The following is a 15202-nucleotide window of genomic DNA, read 5'->3' as shown; positions in this document are numbered from 1 at the left end:
CGAGAATGACTTTTTGTGCGCAAAGAAAACAAAGCAAAAAAATGAACTATTTAAACTTTAAACTGTTTCTTCTCTTCCGCGTCAGTCTCAGCTGCGTGTTCACGAGAGTACCACGACACATGCATATGCATTCCTTCATTTTTGGGTGAACTATCCCTTTAAACACTAACTGAAGAATAGGTGAAGATATGTGGCAGTATAATTGTAGGGATATTAAGTTAAAGTGACTAATATTTGGCTTCCATATTTGGTTAAAATATTGTGTCTACCATGAGATACAAACCTTGCGTCATTGTTATAATTAGTGTCATTATATCTTGTGAGTGTATTCTTTTTTTAAAAATATTTGTGCTATCAATAAAGTAAAGTAATTTGTGCTATTAAAAGTAATATTTATTTTTTGAGTGCACTTTTTATTGCACCTTTAATTGGATGTTTCCTAAATTGGCTTTTCATTACAGTTAACCTTTAACTGCCCCTTTTCTGCAGTTTTATCATAAAACCAGTATTATTTATTTTAACTATAGATGCTATGCTGCACAAATCACTCCAGATGTTAGCAACAGCGATCATGACTCAAGCACTATATGCATGCTACAAAAACAGGAAGATAAAGCTTCATCCATTGTACAAAAGATCATGAACTGCTCAGCACAGGTATGTTTTGATTTTTTTTTTTTTTTTTACATCTGTGTTTATGATCATCTGTTCAGGAGAAAAGTTAAATAAAGTATTTGAGTACACAGAATTGAATTAAGATATTTAACGACCAAAATAATCCATGTGATATCAGTGGTTCAGCCGTAATGTTATGACATTACGAGAATGACTTTTTGTGCGCAAAGAAAACAAAGCAAAAAAATGAACTATTTAAACTTTAAACTGTTTCTTCTCTTCCGCGTCAGTCTCAGCTGCGTGTTCACGAGAGTACCACGACACATGCATATGCATTCCTTCATTTTTGGGTGAACTATCCCTTTAAACACTAACTGAAGAATAGGTGAAGATATGTGGCAGTATAATTGTAGGGATATTAAGTTAAAGTGACTAATATTTGGCTTCCATATTTGGTTAAAATATTGTGTCTACCATGAGATACAAACCTTGCGTCATTGTTATAATTAGTGTCATTATATCTTGTGAGTGTATTCTTTTTTTAAAAATATTTGTGCTATCAATAAAGTAAAGTAATTTGTGCTATTAAAAGTAATATTTATTTTTTGAGTGCACTTTTTATTGCACCTTTAATTGGATGTTTCCTAAATTGGCTTTTCATTACAGTTAACCTTTAACTGCCCCTTTTCTGCAGTTTTATCATAAAACCAGTATTATTTATTTTAACTATAGATGCTATGCTGCACAAATCACTCCAGATGTTAGCAACAGCGATCATGACTCAAGCACTATATGCATGCTACAAAAACAGGAAGATAAAGCTTCATCCATTGTACAAAAGATCATGAACTGCTCAGCACAGGTATGTTTTGACTTTTTTTTTTTTACATATGTGCTTATGATCATCTGTTCAGGAGAAAAGTTAAATAAAGTATTTGAGTACACAGAATTGTGAAATCCATAAAATCTTATTAGGATTATTTTGGCAGCATCCATTCATATCAGACTATCTCTCTGGGCTACTGATAAACAACAAGGATACTGAAACGTTTCCTAACACATTTTATATCAAACTTACAGTCCTGCTTCTCTTTAAATGTTCATTTGTAGGCCAAATTAGAAAGTTACTTCAAGAAAAGGAATGGGCATATTGATATCCTAATGGAGGCAATCCAAAAGCAGTGTGCATCTCTGCCTGAGACCGCCTCAGAGATCAAAACGGTACGCACAGTGTATGACCTTAAAACTAATCAAAAAGATTCAAGCTCCATATCTCACCCTCAGTCTCTCTCTAACAATCTCTTTATTCTCGACAGGTCATTGTGAAAATAGCTTACGACAGTGTTTCCAAAGTGTACCTGGAATGCCTGATGAAGACAAAGTTTAGAAACCTAGAGCAGTGTTGGGGAAATGCTGAGGAAAAGATACAAGAGGATGTTCAGCATTTTCACCAAACATTCGCTGAACTGGTGAAAAAAAAAACTTTTTATTTCTCAAATAACTCTTGTTTGTATGGGTTGATTTCTTGATGCATTTGACTCTTGGAAATAAGGGTCAAATAACATTCAGCATAATTGTTCCACGTACGGTACAGAATGGGTAAAAAGCTGGTTTGAGTAAAGTGATTTTTGCTTGCAGAATGGCATTGTTGCCCAGCAGAACCAGCTCCTTCGGAGAATGAGTGAAGTTTTACATTGCAGTGATGTAGAAGCACTGAAGATTACCTGTTGTGATTTGTTCAGAGATTTCCCTCAGGAGAGGTGAACTCAGATCACAATTAACACTTCACTACAAATGCAAACATGTATTTGCAGTTGTTTAAAATGGAGTGAGAGTATTCAAACAGAGGATGAGTGATTTTGTGCAGACAGTGCAGTGAAGTCTTCTTCTCAATGTTTTGCAGTGAGCAGTATATACCTGGCCTGCTGCGCTGGAAGGGGGTGTTTTCAGAGCAACAGGTGAGGGAAGTGCTAGATGTGACCCGGGATATGATCCAGGAACTTGGCCTGTATCCAGTTCGCACACGTGTTACCCCTTGTCCTCTGAAGGGACTTTTTTGTTGTAACTGGGGTTCTACGCTAAGCTCACGACTGTTTAATACAATGTAGGCTACTGTAAAAAAAAAACCCCGGGTGCTAACTGGCAGAAGTAGTGTGAAAATGACTTGTGCTAGCTGTATTTTCTGTTTTCTTCTTACCTCTGTGGCACTAACTGTTCTCCACTGCAGCAGCCGAATTTAAACCTTTTGAAAATAGTTCAGTTAATTTTAAAGCATTTAGCAGCGTCGGACTTAATCCCCTTTTTTTTCCCCTTTCTCATAGTTTTTCTGCACCACCTTTCCCTTTTTACGGTCCATTATCTAGCTTTTACTGAAAATTAGCTCGTGTTGCAATCTCGCTGAAGACGTGTTTGATTTTGACTGAACTGTTCGGTATCAGGTAACATCTCGGGACCAGGCAGCCGGCCGTGGCCGACTGGGCAAAATGCTTAACATTTATTTATTATTAACATTATTATTATAACCATAGAGAAATCGTGCAAGTGATAAAAACCCGTCCTATGCGCTGTTGGCCCGTAAATTTTTTTTATTGACATATATTTAGAAAAAATCTGACCGGCCCATATTAAACAAAATGGTTCGGCCCCTATGGCATTTGCCAGAATTGCCAGATGGCCAATCCGCCCCTGGCTGTTTCTCACTATCATTTTCCCTTTCCTTGTTATACGATGGAATGTCTTGAATAGTAAAATGTGCTGTTCTTAAAATATTTGTATGGCACACCCAAGGGCTAGGCTGCCCTTCAGTCTTCTCTTAAATGCTGTCATAGCCTTCAGGCCTTAAACGGTTTGTAAGCTGCAAACCCATTGGCTGGAATCTTTATTCATGAGGTAAACTTCCAGTAGTATATCTGCTTTTCCTGCAAGCTCATTATTTACTCTGATGTATTCTGTGTGACAAGGAAGCTTTTTATTTGTGTCAGTCAAGTATGGCGTTTATGAAAACGATCAGGAGGAAAATTAAGAATGGGAATGAAGACAAACCTTTAATGAAAAAAATAGAGCAGACAGATGGTAAGACACTCTCATGTTATTTCTCTAGTCATTGATCTCACTCATTTATGAAAGTAAGTGTCTTTGCTCTTGTTGGAAAAGCCAACATCTTTCCATCGGTATACAATGCAAGCATATTGTTTAAAGTTTTTCAACATTTTGTTTGGTGGCATGGTTTGATGAATTACATTAGTGGTTTAGTAATTTATTAAAAAATACATTATTATTATATACATTATATTTATAATACATTATTATTATATACATTAAATTTTCCCAAAACATGATATTTATGAATAAATAATTAAAGATTTTTGAAATAATGTTTAATGTTGAAGATGTGTACATTCACATCTATCAAAGTGCCCCTCACCCCCCACCTTTTTTTTCTTTATCTTGCACACTCTTATTTGTCAGTGAACCTTTTATCAGGGGAACAGGCATCTGAATACAGTTCACAGCAGTCTGGAGTTCCTGGTCTCATTGCTCTAGATGTTGACGCACATAACAAGAGAGTGCTTCATACTCTCAGAAAGATTCTGAGTGACCAATCAACCCCTGAGGACGTTGACCCTGCAGTTGAGGAGTTGAACACCTTGTGCAAACTGAATAACAACTACTCTCAAGACTGGCTTTGTGAGTACCTTCAGGAAGTAGATCAGTTTGTGGAGAATGACTTTCCCACGCTGCCAGCAGAGGGACCACGAGGATCTCAGTTAGAGCAAATACAGGACTTTCTAAAGAGAACACAGGGCATGATACATGATGAGGTGCCTCGATTAACAACTGCACTGAAAGATGCTGGGCTGCTAGATCATCTGATGGACAGTTACAGCCGTCACATCTTTACCAACCTGGACCTGCTGCTAAACAGAGATCTGTCTGTAAAAGAGATCTTCTGCCTTCTACTGTGGGCAAAAGATGTTTTCTTCAGGTATAACATTGATTGTTGTTTACTTTTCTGTAAATATACTTATAATAAACAAATGAAGCATGAACTATTGACAAATTAATTTATGTTACAGTTCAGACTCACAGCATTTCTTCAGAGTGCACGACCCTCTGCTGTTGACGGGATGGTTTCAGAAAGCAACGGAGAAACTTCTGCCAAATCTGCAGGTCATGATATGCGCCATCTGTATTTGTTAAAAGTATTATCATTGTAATAGGCTAAAAAAGAGCATACAAAATTAGCAAAACATTTAGGAAGGACATAAAATGTCTCTGTCCCACTTTAACTGTCACAGAATGACATCCACACGACTCTACAGAACATCCTGGACTATGATGAGAAGCATAGACCTAATGGAGACTCAATGGTTGAAGAAACTTTCATCAGTGTTCACTTAGATGTCACTCAGGTAAAGGAAACAATGTGTAATGCTAATTTTTCTTGGTATTAAAAAGAGGATTTTAAATGGTTTTAAAGTTTGAGGTATTGCACACTTATTTTATGTTGTTATGTCTTTACAGTGCCTGAATGCTGTTATTCAGAGTTCTAAGGAATTTAGTCACACGCTGATGTGTATGGTAAAAACGCTCTGCCTTAAAGAGCTTTGTCGTTTTGTTCAGGAGTAAGTGTCTAAAATGTCTTCACATTATCTATCTATTTATTGTTATGTAATTTCTTTATTATTTTCTTCATAAAAATATGCAAAAATATTATGAACATTAAGATGAACTTTTACTTAATTTTCTATATATTTTTCTAGGTATGTGCATGTAGCAAAAGAATGCCTGGAAAAAGAGCAACACCTGAAGAAAAATTCTGTGCATCTGTTACGGCTCATCAGCACCTGTAGGCAACTCAGGTGATTTCTATTTTTAATGATTAATATAATTATACATTTATCAAACGTGTCAGAGTATAATTAACTGGCATTTCTCTATCCATAATGTTCTAATGATTTATGCTGCATTAGGTACATACACAGGCAACCACAAATCTAAAACTATAGTTTTGTCATAACAGTTTTATGCATATATTTATTTTGCTGTAGATCTTTTGCTCCTCAACTCCACAATCCGGATATAAAAAACAGTGACGACTTCTCAAACATTATCTGCATGTTAGAGGAGATGGAGGATCACGTCCTGTCTATTGTACAGAAGATGATGAAACACGTAGCACAGGTAACATCATTTCATCATAAACTGTTTATGTACAGAAGGAAAGTTGAGGGATTTCCCAAATTCCAAAAAGAGAATGTCTCAATCATCAATAGAGGTTAATATTTGTTAGCTTACATACATGCCTATCAGATTCCCTTTCATGGGAACTTCGAACTGCGTCCTCTAGGGGTCGCTATGGGGAAACCTAGAGGACGCAGTGTCTCGTTCCCTACTCAGGGAACCATGGTTACATAAGTAACCTGAGACGTTCCCTTTCATGGGAACTTCGAACTGCGTCCTCTAGGGGTCGCTATGGGGAAACCTAGAGGACGCAGTGTCTCGTTCCCTACTCAGGGAACCATGGTTACATAAGTAACCTGAGACGTTTTTCAACAATGAAGTGATAACCCTTTGTAATAAGGTACGGTTTGTTTACTTTAATGCAGTTAATGCATTATGAACTAACAATGAACAATACCTGTTAATTATGGAAAAATGGTTGTTTATTGTTCATGATACCCAAAGCGCTGTTTTTATGCATTCTAGAGGGCAGGATTTTGTGGTTGTGTTATTGTGTTATTTTTTGCAATAGACCAAATTCAGGAAAAACATGAAAATAACTAGTTTCTTTGTAAATGTACATTTCTAGACGTTTTTAAGACATTATTTCAAAGAAGAAGGTGAGCAAATTCAAGGGCTGACAGAGGCAATCCAAAAGCAATGTGCATCTCTGCCTCAGACTGAAAAAGAGATTCAGGAGGTTGGTTCTGTGCTCAAATACCCAGTCTAACTAAAAAAACAAAAAACAAAAAAAAAACAAAATTTTATACTTATTCTCTGCTCCTCTGCCCCACTTTCTTTCTGACAGATCTTTGTGAATGTATCCGATGACTGTGTTTCACGTGTGTATCTGGATTGCCTGATGAAGAGTAAGTTCAGACAGCTAGAGAAGCGATGGGGAAATGTCGGACAAAGAATGAGAGAGTACGCTCTCAATTTTCACAACACATTCACTGAACTGGTAAGAAGAACTCTGTAACATTTAATTAAATTACACTCTTAAAAATTTTTTTACAAAAGGGGATGTTCACACCGATGCCATAGAAGAACCACTTTCAGTGAATAAGTTTTAAAAGCACTGTTTTTTTTTCTAAGTGTGAAGAACTATTATGTATCTGTTTTACAGAATGGCAGGGATGACCAGAGGAACCATCTCCTTCAGAGACTCAGTGAAGTTTTGCTTCACCATGATGTAGAAGCACTGAAGATTACCTGTTGTGCTTTGTTCAGAGATTTCCCTCAGGAGAGGTAAACTTAGCCAATAACACTAATACTTTGTACACATAATTACAGGTCTGGAAATATATGTTTTATTATTTTGTTTTCATCAGACAGTGCAGTGAAGTCTTCTTCTCAATGTTTTGCAGTGAGCAGTATATACCTGGCCTGCTGCGCTGGAAGGGGGTGTTTTCAGAGCAACAGGTGAGGGAAGTGTTGGATGTGAGCCGGGACCTCAGCCTCGATCTGAAGCCTAGACGCGTCACCTGTCAGCCTCTGAAGGGACTTTTTTGTTTTCTTTGATATGAATAACAACATCAGCCAGAGTTGTAAAATTTTATTAAGTTGAATTCGATGACTGTTTTGTGACATTCATTTTTTTAACGTTATACTGGTACATTAATATTTTCATCAGATATTACAATATTTGCTTTTACCTGATGACATTTTGATGTTACTTGAAAATATGAAATAATGTTTCTATCAGATCACTGGAGAAAAAATAATTACCCTTTTACTCCTTTTTACCCTTTTAATCTTGTATATGATAATATAATTTTCACAGAGTTATTCATTTTGACTTCTACCTTTTACATTGTTACAAAAGAGGATTGTAACAACATGTCCAGCTATGAACCTAAATTATTGTTATATTATTTAACAGTTCAGTCAGGACCACTCTCTTTGATTAAGATTATCGTAGAGGTCCTGAACATTATTTTGGCAACAGGCTTTACTCTCAAGGGTTCAGATTCTGAGCTGTCCACAAGCAAACCTCACTGAGGCGTGAAACCCCCGAAGGCTAATGCAATTACCAGATATAAAATTCCATCCAGAAGTGATACAAGTCTGTAAATGACACTGGACGAGATTAAATGATTAGCTGATAGATGATTTCCATAGACAAGACGCTAAGTGATCATGCGCCTGTAGGGTAAGCGCATGTCTGTGCGACAGACCAAGGCAAGTGTGAGTTTGGATGACCTTATATATCTTATTTAATTGTAGTGGGAGGAGTTACAATCAACTGAGTATCAGCTGATGCTGGCTGTCACGCCATGGTCTGCCTGAACTTATGTTTGAGCTCCATTCGTCACTCAGACTACATTTATATTTATATTCATTTATATTTTTTGTAATTTTTTAAATTCTCATTTGAAAATAGGTATCTTTTGTGTGAAGTGATAGCTCCATTTTGGTGTACACAGATCATAATCCCTTGGTGTTCTTGACCCACATGTCTAACCCTAATCAGTTTTAGTACATGTGTTGGTCTTTAGTTATGCAAGAATATAATCTTGTTATTCTTGATATCCGGCACCAGAAAATAATTGACAAACATCATTGCCAATGCCCTGTGCAGAATTCATTTTTTTGACAATTCAAAATGTGTTTTTTTGTTTGCGATTAGTGATTCATTACTTTATCTTATAACCAGTGGGTGGCTTTGTGTATCTTTACCTCATTTGTGTTGAACTTACTGAAGTAGAGTTTCTTCCTTTGCTTCTCTGATTGCACTCCATGATTAAGAGAAATGGGAGAAGTGAGTGTTACCTTCTGTGTTTTTTTTTTGGTTCACAAGTTTAGTGATTAATTTGTTTTTGTGGGGTTCGTAGGGAAGTAGGTGTCATTTGTTTTGAATTGGACTTTTTCCCCCGTTTATGTTAGTTAGGGAGTTAACTTATTTTGCTGTACTTTTGTTTCTGTGTTTTTAGTTTAGTTATAGTTGGTTCCTGAGGAGTTAGTTATTTTTGTTGTTTTAGCAATATCCCCTTCTGAAACTGATACCCCTCTCTTTCTTTTGTTTGGCCCTTTAAATAAGGATGAATTTCTTCTGTGAAATATAACGTGTTTGTTTGGGTTATTGTGAAATAATTCTGAGGCTGGAGACGTGGTGTTTTATGTGCTGTCACCACCATCCATCCTCTAGACGAATCAGGCAATCGAAACAACAGGCTTTATATATGAGTCAGTGGTAGTGACTTTAAGCGTATAACAAGTGTCTTTGATGCCTCAATAAAGACATAAATTAATATGATTTTAATTTTTTATTTTACTTTATCTTTTTAACAGAGTATTGATGTTTGGTTGTCTCTGATCTGTTGGAATGCATTTCATTTGAAATGAATCTGCGTTGTGCATCTGTATGGCTGATTGACTGTTATTTTTCAAGGATAGGAAGCAGGAGGTAAAAACATGAACACTACAACTACATCCTGTGTTCCTGTAGAGGATACAGCTTGTCGGGAAATCTTCCTGAACAGACTCTTTCAGGAGTGTAACTTAAGATGTCTGTTACAGGCACTCCCATAATCCAGTAATTGCCACACAAAGCAGCAAATAACTATAAAGATGTGTGTACTGGAATTATTTGATGCTGATTACAAGACACAGTTACCATAAATTTACCATAGATTGCAAAAGGCCTGAGCATGAGCAAATCTAAAAAAGCAAGCAAATATACAAAAGCTATGTTATCAAGCAAAATTAATTTGATCCTCGCTGTGGAAAAGAAGCTCCTGCTAAACTGGAGTGAGTCCTGCGTTTTACTGAACTGATTCTGGCTGCAAGTGACGCTCTTCAGGATATTTCTGTTGTCTGATGGAAAAAGATTTCCCTTGAGTCTCAGCCAAGCAGAAATATGACGCTCACTGTAACAAGAACACAGACAGGAGAAAAGTGCAGCGGTCGTTTTTTAACCTGAATAATTGCACAGCAGAAACCACCAAACCTGAGATCAGGGTAAAGTATCATCAGACGTGCCAGCTCTAGTTTTCAGCAGATTTGAGAATTTCTTTCAACCAGTCCATATTTGATCCCTGTGATAAAGAAATTTCACTGTGTTTGATTTAAACTTGTGTTAGTATGTTAAACAAAATTTTGGGATTGGCTTGAACCTGTGGAACTGTTGGACAATTAATGTCAATGTCAAACTCCGTCCATGCATCGAACCTGGTTCTGCAGCATCTCCAGTAATGGTGTGGCAGGGCTCTCCAGTAATGGTTAGAGAGTCAGACCTTTAACCTGAAGGCTGCAGGTTCGATTGTCAATACTGGCAGGAAATGTAGGTGGGGGGAGTGAATGAACAATTAATACCCAGAACTCGAGCAAGGCACCTAACTCCTAATTGTGTGCTGACTTGTTGCCTCACTGCTTTATCAGACAATGACTCGGAAGGCAGTGTTTGTGCATGAAGACACCTCACAAAACTGATTTCGGACATGCTTCTGAGGCAACGTAACGAAACAAAACTGAGCGAGATTTGGTGAAAACTAAGCTATAATATTTACTTACTATAACACTGATTTCTCGCTAGAAGTAACATCAAAAGTGGAAAAAGTTGGTCCACCAAACACAACTTTCAGATCCCATCTTTATTTTTTAACTTAATGGAATGGAACGCACAGGATTGTTGGATACCAAAGGCATCTGCTGCCTTTCAAAATCGACCAGATGAAGGTATCTCAGGAGACAGGAAGTGAAGCTGACATTGGATTCAGATGTGCCTCAATGCCTTCCTACCTTGGAATGCATCCTCTGAAGGCAGCATTTTTCAGCTTTTGGATGCAGCCAGTGTGTCAGATAAGGAAGACATACAACATGGGCAGCGCAGGGGGTCCTCAGGACCAGGATATACACTTTCTCTTATACATACCCTAAAATCTTGATGATTCACGTTTGTAAGTGACCGAAATGTTAATAATGTTGAAATGTTAAAAAGTACCCACATATGACTGTTGGATATGTACTTGTTCCTACTGCAATTATAAGCATTTATTAGTGATTGTCTGTCCTGTTTATTTTGAACCTTTTTGAATTACCCGTATTGGATATGGTATTTGGTGACTGACTTATTGTATTCTTTACAGATCACGTTTTCAGAGGATAAGGTATAGAGAATGAATGGATGGAAAATAATAATAGTGACTGAACCCAATAGAGAATCATTTATGAAATAAAGTACTGGGAAATCAATATCTAGCCTCTGATATACCATACATGTTGCATTTATAATTTAATATGGAACACTGCTCAACCTTTCTTCTCAAACCTGCTGCAACTATTTCCAATACTTCAAATGAACCACAGTCATATCCTGTGCATAAGAGAAGAACAAAAACATCATGGTTGAGTTACATTTCACCATTTAATGCACCTGTACAAAAGCTTACATTTTCATAGATGTAAATCAGACAGGCTGCAAAATATAAATGCCCTTATTATAAAGTGATATTACACTTACATAAATGCCAAAGTTTTGGAGTAAATTAAAAACAGCCAAGAATAAAGATGAGTGGTATCCTCTGGTGAAAGACATGCAAACACACTACACAGAGACCTCCAATGCTGTCACTGCAGCTGCAATGCTGAAAATAAACTTCACTCAAGAATTGCGCCATAAGTACCTTCAGCATGATATACGATGAGGTGTGTCGATTAACACCTGCACTGAAAGATGCTGGGCTGCTAGATCATCTGATGGACAGTTACAGCAGTCACATCTTTACCAACCTGGACCTGCTGCTTAACAGAGATCTTCTGCCTTATTATGTGGGGAAAATATGTTTTCTTCAGGTATCAACTGCACATTTGTTGTAAATGTAATAAGCATGTACATACAACAAATAAGTTAACTTTGAAATGTACACTGCTCAATAAAATTATAGATGCTGAAGATTCAGCTTTGCCATCACAGAAATAAATTATATTTTAAATGTATATTCAAATAGTATTTTTTTAATTCTAATAATATTTCATAATGTTTCTGTTTCTATTTTTGATCAAATAAATGATTTTTATGAGCATCTGAGACTCCTTTCAAAAACATTTAAAATCCTACCTCCATCCAACCTCAAACTTTTTAACAGTAGTGAATATGTGCTTCTGTTTCAGTCCAGACTCAAAACTGAGAGTGTAACCCTTGGCTAACCACTTCTAGTTATTTTAGCTGTATAAGAACAGTCCATTCTGCTACTTGATATTGTAAACTGGTATTTGTTATTATCTCATTTTAATTTATTATCATAATAATAAATACACTGGTTTGTAGTGCAAACAGTTTGACAATTACTGCACTTTACAGTGCAGTTTTATATGCATTAACGAAAAGTCTCGCACATTCACAGAAAAGTTTTCATTGCAAAATAAGGTGGGTATGACTGTCTGTTTTTCTTTGACTCTCATTACTGACTCATGTGGCAGTAATGCATGAAAGAACCTAAAATGAGCGGTGTAACACACATGTATCTCTGCCCCACTTTACTGTCACAGAACGACATCTCTACGTATCTACAGAACATTCTGCACTACGATGAGGAACATGGACATAATGAGGACTCAATGGATGAAGAAATTTTCATCAGAGTTCACTTAGATGTCACTCTAGTGATGCTAGACTTAGCTATTAGCTATAGACTAAGCTATTTTTATTTTCTCATGTAAAAAGGTGTTATTTTTAATATGATACATTGCTAACTGTTTTCACAGTGCCTGGATTGTGCTATTTTAGATGCTCAGAAGGTTGGTCTGACTTTGATGCATGCAGTACAAATACTCTGTAGTGGAGAGCTGCATGGATTTGTTCAGAAGTAGGTTTATCTTATATTATACCTTTATCTAAAGTTCACACACTAAAGCGGTTCTCATTTTATGAGTTTCCAGTTATGATCTTTTTAGTGGTTGTTGGAGTGGGGAGGCTTGTAATCCTGTACTTAATGTAAATATGTGTTTTCTTAGGTATGTGGATGCTGAGAACTAAAAAAGAGAGTCTAAAAAGACTAATATTTACAGAGAAAAACTCTGTGTATCTGTTTCGGATAATCAACACTTGTATGCAACTCAGGTATTTACTAATAATGAACTAATACATGGCTTTAAAAAGTTGACCCCCATAAAAATCATCAGTTGTTACATTTTTAATGAATGCAACAGCAGCAGAAATATTGAAACAATGATGGCCGGATTTTAAATGAAAAAAAAAATGTTGGTTGAGTGACTACAACATTTTAAAATAAAGTTTTGATGATTTTTTTTTTAAAGTCACATTTCTGACTTTAAATCATTTTTAAGAATAGGGATATGAATCAAAATAATGATTGCAGATACCTTTCCATCCAAAATATTGAAATTTTTAGAATGCACATAACCTTATTTTCATTATTTTCACATTAACCTTATCTTATGACCTCATTCTCCAACATTACGGAAAAGCCATGAAAGGGCAGAGGACACCTCAGCCGGAGCCTTTTCTCATTATGTGAAGCAACAGGAATTAGACTGAAAGTCCTGGTAGTTAACGCTGGGAAAGTGTCTGTTTCCCCCATGGGAAAGAACACTGCAGAGGTCCCATCCTACCCAAAGGGGAGGTAACATGTGAAGAGCAGCCTATGGACTTACTGAAGGAAGTACCACATAGAGAAGTTTCTGTGGTGGGCACCGCATAAGGGGAGAACTGCCAAACACAGAACCTAATGATAGATCGGGTGTCTGTCTAGGGGAGACACTGAATCATAAGGACAAGTCAGTAGAGTGATACATACTGTATATGGGGACCCCAAAGGGGGGCACTACATAAGGAGCACAAACCCATTACGAGAGTTCACACGAGGATACTTCCTCATTATGGATTTTTATAGTGAGTTCCTCCCTATGTGAAAAAAAGTGCTAAAGTGATGGAAAGGTAGTCCAGGGTTCATAGGAAGGAACTGAACTGGTCTCAATGAGCGCGTATGCCACCTGAGACAGGGGGAGGCGCTGTGTGCAAGCTCTACACCTACCAGACACCTGAGTTAAGAACTAGTGTTTAGAACTCTGGATGAGACTGGTTCCATCCAGTTGTAGAATCTGGTGAATTTATTAAGGCCAATTCATGCCGCACAGACCAACAGCAAGAAACAAGTTTGTTGGGTTTTGTTGGACCATTTTGTTACCCCTGTCTGCGTCTGTTGACGTTGGTTGGAGTTTCTTTTCACCTGACTGAACATGTTCAGTCAGCGTTTGTTGGTGTCTGTTGGGGCAGTGTGAATATGACAGTTATTTTTAATAAAATTCAAAATCCAGTGGCCAACTTTTTTGTTAGTGTTTTATCGTTTTTGTTTGTGCAGTGTGTGAATTGGCCTTTCGGCCTAGCCCATCCTCCAGCTCCACAGATGCTAGCGAGGTCCCATTTGTTAGAGCTGACGAAGCAGCAACACCGCAGGTCAAGTGAGCCCTCACTCCCAGTGGGCTGGATAAGCCCCTGGCCTGATAGGCTATCAGGATTGCATCCACAATCCAGTGGGAGATCCTCTGTTTGGTGACAGCATTTCCTTCTGCTGTCTTCCAAACCAGACAAAGAGCTGTTCAGACAGTCTAATAAATGCACTGGGCACAACAGAGACAGGTCAGGGTCCCCCTCCTTTGGGGTTACCACCTGATCTCTAAAAGGAGTGGTGGGAACCTTGGGCACATATCCCAGCCCGAATTCTAGGCACGATTTGCTAACTGAGAGGGCTTGAAGATCCCCATCCTCTTGATAGAAGGGAGCGCAGTCAGGAAGGCCGTCTTCATAGAAAGGGCACTAAGTTCAACTTACTGAGGGGGCTCAAACAAATCTCTCTGTAGAGTCTGAGGGACCACTGAGAGGTCCCAAGAGGGGATGAGGCGCAGTCTCTGAGGATTTAACCTTCTGGGCGCCTCTTAGTAATCTGATAACCAGATCGTGCTAAGGAAGTAAAACGTCCTTTGGGGCACATAGTGCCTTGTCCGCTAGGTCTGTCAAATGAGCGACCGACGGATGAGGGAACAGGGGTTCACCAAAATGCATCCCAGAAGGCACTTTTCTGCGAGTGGCGGGCCGGGGTTCAGGCTTGACTGCTGGCCTGGCCTATTGTGGGGTCTCAGCAGTCCTCACAGGGTGCCGTCCCCAGTGACGAACAGATGGAGGCTGCTGCTCTGGGGGCAGGAGGTTTTTAATGGCCTCGGCCTGCATCTTTACTGTGGAGAACTGCTGGGCAAATTCTTCTATGGTGTTGCCAAAGAGACCAACCTGGGAAATAGGGGTGTCAAGAAAGCGTTCTTTCTCAGCAACCCGCATCTCTACCAGGTTGAGCCACAGGTGACACTCCTGGACCACAAGCGTGGACATCGCTCTGCCCTGAGCCTGCAC

General features: G+C 38.0%; 1 protein-coding gene across 1 annotated transcript; it reads left to right on the top strand.

The window, feature by feature from the left end:
• The first annotated feature begins 1391 nt into the window (after nucleotides 1-1391).
• On the top strand, nucleotides 1392-14263 carry LOC107575583 (uncharacterized). Its single transcript, XM_016261937.1, has 16 exons — nucleotides 1392-1477; nucleotides 1726-1836; nucleotides 1932-2084; nucleotides 2254-2375; nucleotides 2519-2676; nucleotides 4084-4600; nucleotides 4692-4785; nucleotides 4914-5027; nucleotides 5140-5240; nucleotides 5379-5477; nucleotides 5667-5799; nucleotides 6428-6538; nucleotides 6647-6799; nucleotides 6965-7086; nucleotides 7206-7324; nucleotides 14160-14263. The coding sequence occupies exons 1-16, from the start codon at nucleotides 1412-1414 to the stop codon at nucleotides 14261-14263; spliced, it is 2277 nt and encodes a 758-aa protein (XP_016117423.1). The 5' UTR covers nucleotides 1392-1411.
• Nucleotides 14264-15202: the final 939 nt, after the last annotated feature.

The sequence above is a fragment of the Sinocyclocheilus grahami genome, unplaced genomic scaffold (genome assembly GCF_001515645.1).
Source record: "Sinocyclocheilus grahami isolate Dianchi unplaced genomic scaffold, SAMN03320097.WGS_v1.1 scaffold2736.1, whole genome shotgun sequence".
Taxonomy (NCBI): Eukaryota; Metazoa; Chordata; class Actinopteri; order Cypriniformes; family Cyprinidae; genus Sinocyclocheilus; species Sinocyclocheilus grahami.
Note: the sequence above shows the minus strand (reverse complement) of the source record. Positions and strands in the feature narration are given on the sequence as shown.

What these genes read in the sequence shown, in the direction of transcription:
- LOC107575583 (XM_016261937.1), top strand. Translation starts at nt 1,412, where the DNA reads ATGCTACAAAAACAGGAAGATAAAGCTTCATCCATTGTACAAAAGATC. An exon ending in GCAAAAGATGTTTTCTTCAG is followed by an intron (nt 4,601 to 4,691) that starts GTATAACATTGA and finishes TTTATGTTACAG; the next exon opens with TTCAGACTCACAGCATTTCT. An exon ending in CTGAAAAAGAGATTCAGGAG is followed by an intron (nt 6,539 to 6,646) that starts GTTGGTTCTGTG and finishes TCTTTCTGACAG; the next exon opens with ATCTTTGTGAATGTATCCGA.